General features: G+C 46.6%; 1 protein-coding gene across 8 annotated transcripts in view; it reads right to left on the reverse strand.

Moving 5' to 3' along the window:
• The window catches only part of PICALM (phosphatidylinositol binding clathrin assembly protein), a 128,459-nt gene that overhangs the window by 42,107 nt on the left and 67,964 nt on the right, over positions 1-18,388 (reverse strand). For all 8 annotated transcript variants that reach the window (XM_039511712.1, XM_039511694.1, XM_039511686.1 and 5 more), the window contains exon 12: positions 13,687-13,787. In XM_039511712.1, the coding sequence (XP_039367646.1) occupies positions 13,687-13,787 (101 nt within the window). The remainder of the gene's footprint in view (positions 1-13,686; positions 13,788-18,388) is intronic.

Raw genomic sequence — 18,388 nt, forward strand, 5'->3', positions numbered from 1 at the left:
TTCCTAAAGCACTTTGTCCTACCCAAATAAAATGCTACGGCTCTCTTAACATCAAGCGTATGTAGTACTGCCGCTCTGTTGTTGCAGTGTGGTTTTGGGAAAAAGGTAGGGAGGTGGATGAGTTGGTTCATGTGGAAGAATGAGGCCACCTTGCGCAGGAACTTCGGGTGCAGTCTCAGAGTGCCGTTATCTTTAAAGAAGACTGTGAAGGGTGGGTGCACCATCAATGCTGCAATTCTCCTTATTTGTCATGCTGAGGTGATGGTCTTCATTGACAGGTGTAGAAGAGAGCCAGTTGCCCATAGGTTCAAAGGATAGTCTAGTTAAGTCTTTAGAACTAAATTGAGGTCCCATATTGGAGTGGGGCATCTGGTATGTGGAAAGAGGTTTCCCATGCCCTTAACGAATGTGTGTGTTCTTGGATGGGCGAATACAGAATATCCACCCACCTGCTGGTAGAAGGCCATTATCGCCACAAGATGTACTCAGTGATCTGAGAGAGAGACCAGTCTTTTGGAGATCTAGTATACAGTCTAGGATCAAAGGGAGGGAGGAAGATGTCCGAGCAACTTGATTGGAATTGCCCCCAGGTAAGTACGATGTAGGTAAGTACGATGAGTCAATTTCCTACTGTCTAGTAACACTTCCTTCTCCTCCTCAGAGCATCAGCTCTCTGTGTTGGAACCATAAAGGAGCCAAGCCTGGAGCTGAAGGATCTGTAAGTTGGGGTGATAGATCTGTCTGTCGTTTTGGAAGAATAGATGAGGAATGGATTGTAAAGGAATTGGAGGCCACATTGCTAGCTGTCTCAGGTATGGGTACCACATTTGTCTCAGCCAGGTGGGGGCAATCAGTGTAACTCTTGCTTTTTCCCGCTTTATCTTTAACCGGACCTTCAACAGCAGAGGGAATGGAGGAAAAGTGTATGGCAGTTCTCTGACCCATTGAAGAAGGAAAGTGTCTCCTAGGGACTGTTTCCACAATCCGGCTCTGGGGCAGTAGCAGGGACATTTCTTGTTCTGGTAAGTAGCAAACAGGTATATCTTTGGAGTTCCCCAATAACCAAATATGTTGTGGAGCACTGCTGGGTTCATTTCCCATTTGTGGCCGCATGAGAAATTTTAGCTAAGACTGTCTGCTGTTATATTTTGTACCCCTGGCAAATAAGCAGCTGGTATGAGTACATTGTGGTGGCTGCACCAATTACAGAGGTTTAGTGCTTCTGTAAAAAGGGATGGGTGATCTGGTGTCTCTTGACAATTTATGTAAAGCATGCATGCTATGTTTATGTTGTCTGTCATGATTTTCATGAGAGTATCCCGATGAATGGAAGAAAGTTTGCACAGGCATTTCTGACAGCTCTTAAATCCAAAAGGTTGATGTAGAGCACAACTTCTGTGGTGGACCATTGCCCTAAACTCAGTGACGGTTTAGGTGGGCTCCCCAGCATATCAGAGACTGGTCAATGTGTTGAATCTGCCACAGGAGGAACGCTCTCACTTGCACTGTGTCGAGTTCAGCCCCCTGTAAGCTCCAAACACTGTACTGGAGTCAAGGTTGATTTCTGGGTATTGAATTGTAAACCAAGTTGCGCAAATGTGTTGCGTACTCCCTTTGGTGGCTTGTAGGGAGTCTTTGAAGGAACAAGCCTTAAGAAGGCAGTCGTCCAGATAAGGGTTAATGATGATACCCCTAATGTTCGTAGATGCACCACTATGATGGAGAGAACCTTGGAGAATACCCTGCATGCAGACAAGAGACCAAATAAAAGGGCTCTGTACTGGTAGTGGTCCTGCACCAAGGTAAATCTGAGGAATCTTCTGTTGGATAGAAGGACTGCGATAGAGAAGTAGGCATACTGGAAGTTGAGGGCCAAAAACCAAATCTCCCTGCTCCAGAGATGAAATAATAGCTGCTAGTGTGATCATCTTGAATCTTTGCGCCTTCACATCTCTGTTTAGTGCTCTTAGATCTAATATGGGTCTCCAACTTCCTTTTTTCTTTGGGATTAGGAAATATTTGGAATAAAACCTTTACCTCTGGGGTGAATAGGGACTGGTTCCTATGGTCCCTGGGCATAGCAGGTGATCCTGACCTAACGTCCCTGAAGAAGGACAGGGAGAGAGGTAAAGTGGATTGAGTAACCCTTGGAAATGATCATCAAGACCCATTTGTCTGAAGTGATTTTTTCCTAATTCTGGAGGAAGAGAGCTATGCGACATCTGAAAGGATGTGGAACTCTGTGTGTTGCAGTTGTTGTAAAGAGTGGTTGCTCGGAGTCTCGACCAAGGTGTCAAAACTGGTGTTTGAGGTCGAGGTTGAGATGTTGAGGATTGGGAGGCTGTTATCCATTTTGCATTTGAGGTCTCTTGCACTGTGGCTCGTAGCATTGCTGGGGGGTGGGGTGGGGAAGAGTGGAGGGGGAGGGGACTGGGGTGGGTGGGATCTGTGAGATGCTTGAGAACTTAATTTTCTTTTCTGTTCCAGTGTGTAGATTCCTAGAGAGCGCAGCATAACTCTGGAATTCTTTCAAGTGAAGGGATGCATCAGTCTGGTCAGTGAAGAGAAGAGTCTGGAGCCTTTGAAAGAGGTCCTCAACCATTGTCTGTACTTCCTTTGGCAGCCATGAGAGGTGAAACCACGAAGCCCGTCTCATTACCACCGCCATCAAAAATGAGTGGGCCACTGTATCCAAGGCGTACAGTGTGGTCAGTAGCACTATTCTTGCTACCAGCTAGCTCTCATGGATGATGGCTTTAAACTGTTCTCGTTGTGCTTCTGGCAAGTGGTCAATAAAGATGCTGAGTTCCCCATAATTCATGTAGTATGCCTTCCTTCCAAATAAGTCTTGCCTTTTCCAGTCTCTATCATACGAGGTGTATTTAGCATGTTGCTGCTTTCCTCGCGAATTATTGGCATCTACAGCAATAGAGGTAGGCTGAGGGTATATATAAAAAAGAAAGTCTGCCTCTTCAGGGGGCATATAATACTCCTTGTCTGCCCTTTTACATGTCAGCACAATAGAGGCTAGTTTCTGCCAGACAATCTTGGCAGAATCTAAAAGCATCTCGTTGACTGGGAGGGCAATTCTTGAAGAGGAGGAGGTATGCAATATGTCCAGCAATTTGTGGTGGGTGTCCTCCACCTCTTGGAGAGAAATTTGTAATGTGTCAGCAACAATCCTTAAAAAAACTTGGTATCATTGGCCAGTAATGGCGGAGAAGGCATCACCACCTCAGCTAGTGAGGAGAAGATATTTGTCGGTGGTGTAGTCTCCTCTTGTAGTCCGGCCTCCTGCTACTCAAAAGTTTGCTCCTGAGGGTCTGGAGTTCTAGATACAGAGGCTGCAGGAGACTGTCAAGTAGACTCTCTGTAGGAGACGCTAGATGCCTGAGAAGAGAAAGTTACTCACCTTGCAGTAACTGAGGTTCTTCGAGATGTGTGTCCCTGTGGGTGCTCCACTCTAGGTGACGGTGCGTCCCGGCGCTGTCGATCGGAGATTTTCGGTAGCAGTGCCTGGTTGGGGCGCATGCACCCAGATGGTATCTCCCGTCTAGTTGGAATCTTCCTGAGTGCGTGCGCCCCACACCCTCCTCAGTTCCTTCTCTACCGTGGAGAGTCATCTCAGTACTCCAAAGTAGAGGGGAGGAGGCCGGGGAGTGGAGCACCCACAGGGACACACATCTCGAAGAACCTCAGTTACTGCAAGGTGAGCAACTTTCTCTTCTTCTTCGAGTGCTGTCCCTGTGGGTGCTCCACTCTAGGTGAATGTGTAGCAGTACCCACTACGGTTGGTGGGACTTTGGAGATACGGCAGGGAGTACTGAAGATAGTACTGTATGACCTACTATTGTGTCTGCCGTGGTGTCTTGCATTAGAGCATAGTGTTTTGCAAACGTGCGTTCAGATGACCATGTAGCTGCTTTGCAGATATCAGGAATGGGAACGTTGTGTAAGAAAGGAATGGATGCCGACATGACTCTAGTGGAATGAGTTCTAATGTCGTTGGGCGGTTGAAGATTCTTCGCACGGTAACCGGATCTGATGCAGTCAGAGATCCACTTGGACAGACGTTGTTTAGAGATAGCCATACCGTTTGATTTTTTTCGGTAATGAAAACAAAGAGTCGTGGAGACTTGTGAAATGGTTTAGTCCTGTCTAAATAAAAGGCAATTGCTCGCCTGACATCGAGAGTATGCAGGGTTGCCTCTTGTGGAGTCTTGTGAGGTTCGGGATAGAAAGTAGGTAAGTATATAGGTTGGTTGAGGTGGAAGGGAGATACCACTTTAGGAAGAAATTTAGGATGTGATCTCAAAGTGACTTTGTCTTTGGAGAAGATTGTGTAGGGAGAGTGGGCCATCAGGGCACTCATTTCACCTACTCTCCTTGCCGATGTTATGGCAACTAAGAAAGCCACCTTCATGGACATATGGAGATGAGAGGAGGTAGCCAAGGGCTCGAATGGAGGTTTCATAAGAGCGTGTAGAACGAGGTTAAGATTCCATGAATTCCATGAGTTCATATTGGGTGAATTTCAGGGTAGAGGTTTTGCAGGCCTGTGAGAAACCGTTTTATGGTTGGGTGAGTAAAGAGTGAATAACCTGCTAAGAGGTCATGGAAGGTGGTAAGTGCCACCAGATGCACTTTGGTGGAGCTGAGCGAATGTCCATCTTGTTTTAGTTCCAAGAGGTAGTCTAGAATGATAGGGAGGGTCACCATATTGGGCGCTAAGTGATTATGTGAGCACCAGAGTGTGAAATGGTTCCACTTCTGCAGATAGGTTTTATGAGTGGAGTCTTTCCTACTGTGCAGGAAGACATAGCGGACCTGCTCAGAACAGGCTAGTTCATGGGTTTGGAACCATGAAGGAACCACGCTGTGAGGTGGAGCTTGAGGAACTCAGGGTAAAGAGCCAGTCTATTGTTCTGGAAAAGGAGATCTGGCCTGTTGGGGAGAGCCCGCGGGTGACGGGAGGGCATGCAGAGTAGGTAGGGATACCACGTCTGTCTCAGCCAAGCCGGGGCAATAAGTATGACCCGATCCTTGTGGTCCACAATCTTCCGAAGAACCCGGTGTAGCAGAGGGATTGGTGGAAGGCGTACAGGAGAGAGCTGTTCCACGGGATGAGGAATGCGTCTCCTGGGGATGCAGTTCCGAGTCCCACTCTGGAGCAAAACTGGGGACATTTTCGGTTCTGGATTGTGGCAAAGAAGTCTACTGACGGGGTGCCCCAGAGGGAAAAGAGCTGTTGAAGTATTGTGGGGTGCAGTTCCCATTCGTGTTCCGTCGAGAAGTGCCTGCCGAGTGCGTCGGCAGTAGTGTTGTGGCAGTCTGGCAGGTAGGAAGCGGTGATCTGTATTTGACGTTATATACACCAATTCCATAGGCGGATGGCTTCCATGCAAAGAGAATGTGAGCGTGCTCCCCCTTGTCTGTTGATATAGTACATACATGCTATGTTGTCTGTTGAGACTCGCAGGTATTTGTTCTTTATGAGGGGAAGAAAATGAAGGCACGCCCATCTCACAGCTCTGAGCAATAAGAGATTTATGTGTAGGTGCGACTCTGATGCAGACCACTGGCCTTGTGCCCTGTGTCCCCCTAAATGCGCTCCGCAACCAATTAGGGAAGCGTCCGTGGTGAGCACGAGTGCTGGGGATCAGTTCTGGAAAGAAACCTTAGTGCAGAGGTTCTCTGGTCTTGTCCACCACTGTAGGGAAGCTAGAACGTTGGGAGGCGGAGTTACCAGCATCCCTAAGGTGTGTCTGTTGGGTTTGAAATTGGAATTGAGCCAGCCCTGAAGACATCTCATGTGCAGCCTGGCGTACTGGACTATGAAGGTGGTGACTGCCATATGACCAAGGAACCGTAGGCAGAGTTTTGCCTGTGTCCTTGGATGAATAGAGAGCGTGCGTTTGAGCTGCATGATAGCAAGGAATCTGTGATATGAGAGCAAGGCTCTGCTCTGGATTGAGTTGAGATGAGCTCCGAGAAACTCAATCTGTTGTGTAGGTGTCAGGGTGGATTTTTGGGCGTTTATTTGGAGGCCTAGGCTGTGAAAGAGGGCGATAGTGAAAGAGTAACTTGGAGTGTCTCGCCATAGGAGTTGCCCTTGATGAGGCAATCGTCCAGGTAGGGGAACAGCGTGACCCCATGTTTGTGGAGGTGAGCCACAAGCACAGCTAGAGTTTAGGAAAAGACTCCCGGCACTGTGGAGAGGCCGAAAGGAAGAACTCTGTATTGGAAATGGTCATGACCAATTGTGAAGCTTAGAAAGCGTCTGTGAGCTGGATGAATTGATATATGAAAAGAGACGTACTGTGGGTCGAGGGCTGTAAACCAGTCCCCTTGATCTAGTGCAGGAATTAATGTGCCCAGTGTGACCATTTTGAATTTTTGTATCCTCGCGAATTTGTTCAGTTGGCGTAAGTCTAGTATAGGCCTCCAGCCCCAGTCTTTTCCTGGGTCAGGAAGTAATGGGAGTAGAAATCTTTCCCTGGATGTTGCATCGGCACAGGCTCCACTGCGCCTAGGTGTAGAAGGTAAGCCACTTCTGCGCGAAGGAGGTGCTCATAAGAGGGGTCCCTGAAGAGGGACGGGGAAGGGGAGGAGGATAGGATATGAATGGGCTAGAATAACCGGACTGAACTATCTCGAGGACTCAGCGGTCCTGTGTAATTTGCTGACAGGCATGTTGGAAACTCTGGAGGCGGTGGAGAAATGGGCAGATAGGCTGTGGAATCAAGGAGTGGTCGCACAGACCCTGGACCAACCTTTTAAAATTGTTGTTTATTCCCAGATGGATGGGAAGTGGTTGCTTGAGCTTGATTTTGTCTGCACTTAGGGGGTCTAGCGCGATTCCTATTTACGTGGTAAGGTTTGTGTTGAGGCCGATAAGACTGTTGTGTATGTAGTCTTAGGTAGGGTTGGTATCGTTGACCCCTGGGAAGAGATGGGTGAATGCCCAGGGTGCGCAGTGTCGCTCTAGAATCTTTCATTGTATGAAGTAGTTCATCAGGTGTTTTTTTGTTTTGTTTTGTTTTGTTTTAAGAAAACAGTTTATATTTATCAAAGGGGAGGTCCTCCACTCTGTTCTGCAGGTCTTTAGGGATGCCAGATGCAGAAAGCCATGAAGATCTGCGCATAACCACAGCCGGTGCAGTTGTACGGGCTGCTGTGTCTGTCGTGTCTAAAGAGGCTTGTAGGGTTGTTCTGGAAATCAATTGGCACTCGCTCAGAATTGATTTAGAGTCCGCTGTCCTGTCCTCTGGAATGTAAGAGGCGAATTCAAAAGTTTATTGTAGTTATCAAAGTCATGCCTGGCAAGGAGTGCAAGGTAGTTTGCGATCCAGAATTGTAGAGTGGAGGATATGTAAACCTTGCGTTTAAGGTCCTTGCCTTGCGGGGTGGACTGATATTGTGGCTGTTTCGTTCTTTGTGCGACTGCATCGATAATGAAAGAGTTCAGTTGTGAGAAAATAGGAAGTCAGCGTCCTTAGCAGGAACATAGTATCTATGTTCGGCTTTTCTGCAGGTTGGTAATAAAGAACCTGGAGTTTGCAGAGAGCGTCAGCTGGTTCCAAGAGTGCCTCATTTATAGGGAGCGAAGTAGGGAAACTGAGGCTGGTGGCTGCGGACCTTAGCCTGAGGTGGAAAAGGCTCCAGTGGGGGGAGGTGCGGAGAACTCTGCTTGCGTTGTAGATCAGGTTTGCTCTCAGTGAAGGTAGCCAGTTCAGGGTTGGAGGTGCCCTGCAGGGGGTCTGCTGCTGGTGCAGGGGCAGAAGGCAGGCTTGGTGCCGACGTTCTTCCTGGCACCGGGGGAGAGCACGCGGTCGGAACCGCGGCTTTTTTTTTTTTCCCCCGCCCTGAGGCTTGCGGTGCCGACGGCTTTGTCGGCACCGGGGCAGAGCGCGTAGCCGGCTCCGCGGCTATTTTTAGCGCTGAGGCTTGGGTGCCGACGTCCTTGTTGGCACCGGGGCAGAGCGCGCAGCCGGCTTCGCGGCTATTTTTAGCCCTGGGGCTTGCACCGGGCAGAGCGCGCAGCCGGCTTCGCGGCTATTTTTAGCCCTGGGGCTTGCGGTGCCGCAGTCCTTGTCGGCACCAGGGCAGAGCACACAGCTGGCTTCGTGGCTATTTTTAGCCCTGGGGCTTGCGGTGCCACAGTCCTTGTCGGCACCGGGGCAGAGCGCACAGCCGGCTTCGCGGCTGTTTTTAGTGCTGAGGCGCTTGGTGCCGCGGAATCCTGCTGTGTCCGGGAGGTTGAATTTCTGCCTCTACGGTCTGTGGGAGCCGTTGTTGAGGCGTGATCCGGGGCTGAGGCGCCTAGCTTTGGTGCTGTCAGCACAGAGGGTAGGGATCTCGCAGGAGACCCCTTACTCTTGTTAGAGTCTCTCCTATGAGACTGCTCTGCTTCTTGCCTCCGCTCCAGGGAGGGTGAAGCAACGCTCCCCACCGGTTCTGATCTGGCTGGGGAGGATGTGGGAGTGGGTTTAACTTTCCCCATCTCCAAAAGCGGCTGCGGGGATTTTTCCATGAGAAGTATTTCAAGCCGCAGGTCTCTGTCGTGCCGAGCCCTCGACTCGAGGCTCATACAGTGGATGAGGGGATGTAGGCTTCCGCGAGGCACTTCACACAATGTGAGTGCCCATCCAAACTTGGTATGGAGTCCTGCCAGAAAACACACCTCTTGAATCCTGAAGCCCCATGCATTATAAATTAGAAATGGCAGGGGAGAGTGTCTCAGTGAGAGACAAGTCTGAAGTGATTTTTTTTTTTTTAAACTAAGTAACTAACTATGTAACTATACTAAAGGAAGGGAAACAACTGGGAAGTAATTAATAATTATTTCTATGTTCTTTGTTACTGTTTCCTATAGATACCAGGGAAGAGAAGGCAGCACTGCTCCGAGTCCCGTCTTCAGCCGAGGACGGTTGAGAAGGAACTGAGGAGGGTGTGGGGAGCACGCACTCAGGAAGATTCCAACTAGACGGGAGATACCATCTGGGTGCGTGCGCCCCAACCAGGCACTGCTACCGAAAATCTCCGATCGACAGCGCCGGGACGCACCGTCACCTAGAGTGGAGCACCCACAGGGACAGCACTTGAAGAAGAAGTATGGTGCCCACGGGTCCCAGTATGGCCATTAGGGTGGAGGAAAAGGCATGGGTAGTGGCACCCATAGGTGGCCATACCAGGAGGGTTGGGGACCGGAGTGTGGGTGGGAGGGTCCTGGTTGTTGTAATGATGGGGCATGGTGTGAGGCCAGAGACACTGTCATTTTGGTCACTGTCTACTCCTCACTGGAACAGGGTGCGACTGACAGGAAAGCTGTCAGGCGAATGCCCCAGAGCCATTAGTCATTCTGGGGAGCAGGACATGCTCAGTACCAGAGCTCCGGCACTGAGTAGTAGGAACTTTGGCATCTCCACGATCATGATATCCCTAGAAAAGTGACATTCCTGCAATACCATCGTTGTAAACTACCGTCAGATGTCGCCGGTGCTGACTCATCTGTACCAATGATCTTTTATGAGAAGCGCAGTCCAATGAGGATTGCTTTGAGGCGGTCGGTGCCAAGGATTTCTTCATTAGTGCTGATTTTGCAGAGGCAGTAGGGGTCTCTGCTGTTATCTTTGGCAGACGGTGCTGCCACTTCAGAGCCTGTGCCCTTCAAGTTTTAAGGCATTATGGCAGAACTCGTACCCAAGGGTCTTCTAGGTATTGTGTTTTGGAGCCACTGGTGCCGAGGTGACCGATGGCACTGGGGATCTCCTCTGGCTGGTCAGGAGCTCAGCTTGAACACTTGCAGCCCTCTTTTTGGAGGCTCTGAAAGGGGAATCAGATGATTTTCTCTGTGGTTCTTCCTCCCTAGAATTTGAAGGCTCTAGGGATGATCTTCGCCATGGAGGGATTTGGCACAGTGGTCGGATGTGAGTTTAAGAGCACCTTCCATGAGGAGGCGTTTCAACTTTAACTCCCAGTTCTTTTGGGATCTAGCCTTCAATTGCTGGCAGAAGGTGCACTTCTGCAGAATGTGAGCCTTTCCAAGGCACCGGACACAGCAGCAGTGTCTGTCTGTAACCAGTATTGCCTCCCTACAGGAGAGGCACCATTTAAAACTGGTGGGGCTGGGCATTCCCCTTGCAGGGGGCAATGCCCCAAACCAAGAGGGGGTGGGGGGAAGAGACAGGGACAGGGAGACAGAAAAAAACCTTTTTTGTTGTGCTTGGAAAAGTAAAAATGGAAGCTCTAGAAATGCTACAAAAGCAAAAAACTCTATAAGAAGCAATAAAACTAAACCCTATCAACTATAATAAACATGAGGTAAGTGAACCAGATTGCTACTCACTATCTCAGGCCAAGAGGGGCTGAGAAGGAACTGAGGGCGGTTTGCCCGCGCAGTGCTAGATAATCTCAAGGAAGAGCAAGCAGCAGGGAGAGCAGGTATGTGGGCCAAATGGACACTGCTACCTAAAATCTCCAATCAGAGGTGCAGGGATGCAGACACACCTACAGTGGGACACTACTCGAAGAAGAAAATACTTCTTACCTACCTGACATAAGTGTTGAGGTTAACTTTTGTAATGTTGCTTAGATATTTGGATGAAACGCAATGCAACAAAAACAAAGAAGTTTCAAGCCCATAATCCAAAACAATTTAGCACCAGCCAATCCTGAAACCTTTGTAGCGACTGATATGATCTCTACAAGTATTTAAAAAGGGGTTCACACCTACGCAGATAGAACAGTCTGGACCGGCTATTAGGGGCTCCTACTAGAAGAGAAATTTAGGCTGAATTTCAGGAATGCTAAAATAGTGAGATATTAGCTTATGATGTGGTTTTTGTGAGGAAGTGGTATTAATCCCTTTTGCCTGTGACATTTAAAATTGGACTAGTCCAAGTACTAGAAAGTCATACAACATCTAAGGAGACCAGTAAAAGCAGCTAATAGTTTTTTTCCATTTCTAAATTCTGACTCATCCTAGGCATGCAAATTTCAACATATAGCTTGACAGGCCCTCCACTGACTCTCTTTCTGAGGAAGATGCTTTGCTCAGTAGTGTTTTGTATTAAAGGAAATACAGATTAATTATCCTATTTTTGAAACCACCACCACATCTGGTGAAGCACTGGAGAATGAAGCAAAACTTTTAGAAGTCCTTATGAAAGCCTGAAATCTTAAAACTTAAATAAGGCACAACATCTTTTCAGTAGCAGAACTACCATGCATTACCTGGAATTGTGTGCAAAGCTTTCCTACATGCAAATGTTAATTGTCAAGGTTATACAGAATGTGCCCACATACATGCCCACAGGGAATAGCAGGTAACATACACACAATGTGTCTTATGAAAATTTACTCTTGCTGGTAGAAAAATTAGTTGAAGCAGGTCGAAGCTCACAAAATGAAGAATGAGATAAGATGTTGAGTGATTTCATCCTGTTAAAGAAAAACCAGGAAACAACACTGTTCCAATGCCTATATTTTCATCAATCCAAAAGTATTTAAGTAAAGTATTCTAATGCCTGGTTTGAAACCAAGTTCTTTTCTCAAATCCAAATGGGAGTTTAGCACTCAGGGCTCATTTGGAAAGGTAACGTATGTATTTATCAGATCATTTTATGTCTACAAAATCTGGAATTGAAATGTGACCTCAGTTAGCTCACCATTTTACTAAATCCAACATCTTTATGTACAGAGATAAAAAAATACACCCCTTCCTTGAAGTTTCTAGTGCTCTACTGATACCCACAATTACAACAGTGATCTTATATATCAATTACATTTTTCACCATTATCTGCAAAATCCTAGAACACTCTTAAGTAATAGGCAAAGAAACATGAAAGGCTGGGGCAAGCCAAGAAATATTTAAATATGCTAATACCAGGTTGCTAAACATCCGAGGTCTGAATACTCTTGAAGGAAAATGGTTTAATCTGTTGAATTGCCTTGTGGAATGTTGTTGGCTACCCATAAGAAAAGCCAAATTTGACATACACAGGTTTACAACATAATCTGCATCAGAAAAGACCTCTGTCTAATGCAGGGGTAGGCAACCTATGGCATGCGTGCCGAAGACAGCACGCAAGTTGATTTTCAGTGGCACTCACACTGTCTGGGTCCTGGCCACCAGTCGGGGGAGGGGTCTGCATTTTTATTTAATTTTAAATGAAACTTCTTAAACATTTTAAAAACCTTCTTTTCTTTACGTACAATAGTTTAGTTATATATTATAGACATAGAAAGACACCTTCTAAAACCTTAAAATGTATTACTGGCACGCAAAACCTTAAATCTGAGTGAATAAATGAAGACTTGGCACACCACTTCTGAAAGGTTGCCGACCCCTGGTCTAATGGATCATCTAGACCACCCCATGCAACGTGACAGGATAATTTTACTATTCTTAAACCAAACCTGAGAGAGAGCAGTCAATTCTTATCTTCATTAGCTTCAGTCAAAGTGGTTCAACAGAGTCCCATGCATTTTTTTCCATTTCCTAACTATTCTAGGAGTGTGGTGAAGCACTGGAATGGGTTACCTAGGAAGGTGGTGGAATCTCCATCCTTAGAGGTTTTTAAGGTCCAGTTTGACAAAGCCCTGGCTGGGATGATTTAGTTGAGGTGGGTCCTGCTTTGAGCTGGGGGTTGGATTAGATGACCTCCTGAGGTCTCTTCCAACCCTAATCTTCTATGATTCAGTTACACATTTTGCTAATATTCAACCAAAATTCTCTGCTGCACTCTTAAACCTGTCTCTTTGTGGTTTGTATTCCCTGCCTAATCTGCATCCTAGTTTTATGTTGTTATAGGCCACCCTGTCTACTTTCAGCCTTCTCTCTCTAGAGAAGATGCCCAACTCAAGCTTTTCTCACAGATCTTAGTTTAAAATATTTTAAATAATTGTATTGCTCTTTTCTGCACTATTTCAAATTCATCCATGTTAAAATTCTATACTCAAAACCAAATGTCTCTCATATTGGGATGTCTGACACCAAGAAAGTGGTTGACAACTAGTTGGAAGATTCCTCCCAGCTGTGGATGAAGTAGTTTTGCAATCTCTGGATTGCTGGATGCACTGAACAAAGTATTACTGTACTGACTCATACAATCTGTCATACTAAATTATTTTACCAATAGCTCCTTTCATCCTAAAGCGCTTTATAGAACCCCCAAACCATTCAGTATGATCTGCATCCCTCTAGTTCAACGATTCACAAACTGAGTCGCGAATTTTGATGGCGCCACCAGGGCTGGCGTTAGACTTGCTGGGGCCGAAGCAGAAGCCCGAGCCTCACTGCCCAGGGCTTAGGGCTTCAGCCCTGGGTGGCAGGGCTGAGGTTACAGACCTCCTGCCTGGGGCTGAAGCCCCTGGGTTTCTCCTTTGGCCCACCCACCCAGAGCTGCGTGGCTCAGGCTTTGGTCCCCTCTCCAGGAGACCAGAAGACGTTGTAAGAAGGGGATTGTGGCGCAATGAACTATGAGAACCCCTGCTCTAGTTTGCACCTGTGTCTGTCTGAGCCTTCCCTCTCATATAGCGCTTACATTTGTCCTTGCTGAATTCATTTACGATTTCAGAGAGTTTCCCTATTTTAGCAAGGATAGTCTACACTATGGAGAATACCACTGATGGGAGAGTGGCTATACAGCAATTAGAAGCATGATCCAATTTAGAGTTCTTACCTCCCCATGTACCTCCTACTTGTGGCCCAGTGGATATAGGATGTACAGATGGATGAAAGGTTGGCTGCAAATCAAGTAGATCATTTGGCAGCTTTGATGTGCTACAGAGACAAATTAGGACAACTGTTTGAACTGTATCAAATAGTTTTCAATACAAGATAGCATTTTCAACTATTATGAACAGTAAGGGGACACAACTATAGCAGTCTGTTTTTAATTTGATGGGGAATATCTTTGGATTGTAAACATAGCAAGCTCAATTCTCTGCCATCCTACCGATTTCTCACACTCTCCTCAGACCCTGATAGCCAAGTGTGGCCAGAGCATGCCTGCACTTCAATGATGCCCAGTTCACAAAGTGACCTCACAGGGGCTACTGGTAGCAAGTGGCAGCTCTAAACCGTGCCAGGAAATCCAACTTTGACACAGAAATTGTCCCAAACTGGAACTACAAATGGCTCCTCTATGACCACTCCTCTGTACACCATCATTTATTGAGTACAGTTGAGAATTTGGCTCAATGACTATAATGCTGATAAACTTTTTTAAAGCTTTTGAAGTTTTTTAAACATTGGCCAGAGCTGTACTGTCATCAGTAATGCTGATGCATCAAAAAGGGTAAATTTATTTACCTCTCCATTGGAAACAGATTCAAACCCCAAGAAGCGTCAAGCCCCAAAACTCATTGAGGGGAAGAGGAAATATTTCCTTGGTTAACACATGGAAATGGGGAGAAGGGCACACAAGTCATTACAGCAATTGTATTTAAGATGTCAAGTATCTTTCAAACAATGGAGAGGAAAAAACATTTTAATGAGCCCTCAAGTTCATAAGATTTTACAATTATAATACATTTCTTCAAAACTCTGGAGTAGTGTGTCCATCAAGGTCCTAATCATATTTTTATATACAGTACATCAAGAGTTAAAGTCTCCTTTAATCACCAGCAATATAGGAGACAGAATAATAAATACTTTTAAACCCAGTGCACAAAATCACTTAAATCCAAGTTATGTTGGCAATACTGTCTAAGTGAAAAGGTTAATCTAACTTCTCTACTGGTGCCCCTCACTGTAGTATCTGATGACTTCTCAGAGTTAGTAGATTAGGATAGCAGGGGTCCCTAATTGAAATTCAGGGAAGCTTCTGCTCTAATCGAAATTCTACTCACAGAATTCTAATTGGGGTAATTTTTTGAAGTGAGAGAGAGAAGAGGATTCTATTATTTCTATCTATAAATTATGGGAGAAAAGTGACAAATATAGACAATGCATAACATCTAGTAAACCATAGAAATTAATTCTTTTCTATGCTCTTTTGCCTGGATTTCAGATAAAGTAATATGCATTAAGTATGTGATGAGTTGGAAGAAGAGATTCTTTACCTGCACATAATTTGCATTTTGAGATGCTTTGTCCCTCTGGGTGTTCCATCGTAGGATGCATGCGCACCAGTGTGCTCTCAACTGGAGATTGCAAAGCAGCGCCCATGGGCCTATGCAGAGCGTTCCTCGTGCTCCCATATGAAGTCAAATAGGGAAGTGTGGACCCGCCACCACTCAGTTCTTTCTCAAGCCCAAAGCCAGAGACTCTGCAGCAGAGGGGAAGGAGGGCAAGAGGTGGAGTCCATAGGAACAAAATAGCTCAAAGAACTCAAGTCACTGTACAGTAAGTAACTTCTCCCTTGAATTTATGTCTCTGTGGGCGCTCCACTGTAGGAGACTCCCCAATAGTGACTTAACGTGGAGGTGGGTGCTAAGGAGGCAGGCGCAAAACAGTTCAGAAGACTGCACCATCAACTGTTTCAGTTCTAGAAGCAGGTAAGACAGCGTAATGCTTGGGAAACACAAGGATGGAGGACCAAGTTGCAGACCTGCACACATCTGCTACAGAGAGCATTTTGAAAGGGCTATAGACATGGACTAAATGTTAGTGAAGTGTGCTGTCACTCAGAGTTGTATTCCAGCGGTCTCATAGCATGTTAAGATGCAACTTGAGACTCACTTTACGCAGTCTGTGTGTGAAAATTGGTTGTCCCTTCATCCTCTCCGCAAAAGATAGAGTCTGGGAGAGCTGCTGAAAGTCTTAGATCTGTAAAGGTGGAAGACATGATGTCCTCCTAACATCTAGTTAGTGTATATAGGCTAGTTTCATCCCTGGAGGCATGAAGCATTGGATAGAATACTGGTAGATGGGTTTCCTGATTAATATGGTATTCCAAAGAGACCTTAGAGAGAAAACCAGGATGGAGATGTAGGGTAACTTTACGTCTGCAGAAGGTAGTGAATGGTGATTCTGTCATGAGAGCACTGATTTCTCCCATTCATCTAGTCTAAGAGACGGTTATAAGGAATGAAGTCTGAGGGAGAGGAGGAAGAGGAGGAGAGAGCAGGTAGCCATCGGTTTGAAGGAGGGTTTCCACAGGGCATCAAGAACCAAATTTAGATGCCATTGGGGGGCCGGGTTCCAAACAAGAGGAAATAAGTGGCGAGAGCCCTTAAGGAATCCGGTCATGGGAGGAACTGAGTGGAAGGCTATGATAGCGGCCAAATGTACTTTGACTGAGCTAACTGATAGACCTTGTCTCTTCAAATCCAACAGGCAGTCTAGGATCTTGGGGAGTGGAGTGTCTGATGCTTGAGAAGAGTAAAGAGAGCACCAGGAATGGAAATGTTTCAAACTCTGAAGGTAAGTTTTTCGAGTAGTAGGTTTCCTGGTTTCCTGCTAGATAGAACAGGTTTACTCCATGCCTGAGAAACATCTACGGCCCATGCTCACAGATTCAGGGACGGGGGAGGAGGAGGGAGGGATTCAAGTTCTATGACAGTAGATCCCTCCTGAGGGGAAGGTGGAGAGGCACTGAAGAGAGGTGAAGGAGGTTCGAGTACCACAATTGTCTTGGCCAGGACTGTGCTATGAGGATAATCCTCACTCCTTCCTATTGCAAGTAAGCATATCACAGGGTATGGGGCCACAGGGTTCTCAGGGCATATCCCAGCAGTATCCTCCTTTGGAGCAGAAAAGGTGACATTTTGTGTTGACTGGGGTAGCAAACAGGCCTTCTTCTAGGAGACCCCAGCTTTGGTGGATGCTGTGGAAGACAGTTGCTGAGTTCCCTTTCGTGGTCCTAATGGAAGTTCCTGCTCAGGGAGTCTGCAATCATATTCTGGAGACCTGCTAGATAGACTGCAAGTGTTTTCCATAAAGTACATGTAGGCAATACATGTATAACCTTACTGACTGGTAGAGCCATCTTTCCTTGAGAGGAGAGGGGGGTGATATTTAAAATATCCACCAGGGAGTGTTGAGAATCCTGACCTCTTCTAACAGGATCTGGAGGGATTCCGCCTTGTGTTTCATTAGGCCCTGGAAGGCCCTAAAGTCACCAGCATAAAAGAAAAGTAGTGGTATTACCACCATGGAGGAAGAGAACTTGGCTGATGGGGGTGAGGTTTCCTCAATCTGTGACGTCCGTTCATCTTGCATCTCTCAGTACCAAGGGAGCAGATTGTGCTGGAGGATAGTCTGTCAGACAGTGATGTGGTAGTAGCAGGTGTTGAGTTTTCTTTTTGGCTGGTACCCTTTAAAACTACTCGTGAAAGTGTCCGCAGGAGTTCCAGTAAGCCCACTGAGCAGGGAAAATGTCCAAGTTTATTTACAACTGCTAGGTCTAGAACGTCTAGCGGGCTTTGAAAAGTCCTCTTCAGTATAAGAGCTTAGAGGAGTATGCTGGTACAGTATCAAAGAGCCCTGTACTGATACTTCAGAGTCAGAAACAATATCCTCCTCCGGGCTGAAGAGGGGGCTTCTAGCATTGGTGTTAGTATCAAGAGTAGGGGTTCTGATCCTAGTCAGATGAAGACGGGTTCAGGCTGCAGATGTCAAAGCAGTACTGGGGAGGGGTGGGGGTCTTGTGGAGCTTAAGAGAGGAGACTCCAGTTCCTCTGATATAATACAGTCTCCTGGGGAAAGAAATCTAGAATGCTGGAGGACTATGGTAGCCTGATACAGCTGGTACTGGGGCCTGGAACAGGGATCAGTACCAATCAGGAGATGGCCTCTCGGGTACCATATACAGTGACACCAGTCTGAGTGCTCTTTATGGCTCTGAGATGAGGATGACATCAGGGCTCCTGTTGAAATGCTGTGTGCATCTTGGTGCCTAGATGTGTCAGGAGGTATTGAGGTAGGTACTTCGTGCTGCCTGGTAGATATCTGATCCTAGCTACTTAGGCAGTACTGATGCCTTGGTATCAATTTCAGCAAGATCTCTTGGGAACCAGATTTATGGGGCAACCAACCCCTTTTCTTTGATTGCCTGACAGAAAAGAGGAAGAAGTCTCTCTTCCAAGTCTTTATCCATGGAACTGTTGTTGGGGCTGTTACAGTAACTGGAGTGGCCTGACATGTTGAAGCTGATGTATGGGGGAGAAGGGGAAGCAGACCCCACAATGGAGCTAGGGAGCACTACATCGGGAGGAGCTTCAACCTAGCACATCTATCCTTTCAAGACCTGCCTTTGAATTCTGTACAGACCTTGCACTTTGGCAGCACATGGGTGTCTCCAAGACACCAGACACAGCTGGAATGCCTATTGCTATGGGGAGAAGACCTGAGACAACTCTAACAGGGCTTGAACCCTCGTGTCTTCACAGCATAGCCCTGAACATCAGAGTACTAAAGCAAAGGTTCAGCAAAATAAA

This window comes from Mauremys reevesii, linkage group 1 (genome assembly GCF_016161935.1).
Source record: "Mauremys reevesii isolate NIE-2019 linkage group 1, ASM1616193v1, whole genome shotgun sequence".
In the NCBI taxonomy this organism is placed as follows: domain Eukaryota; kingdom Metazoa; phylum Chordata; order Testudines; family Geoemydidae; genus Mauremys; species Mauremys reevesii.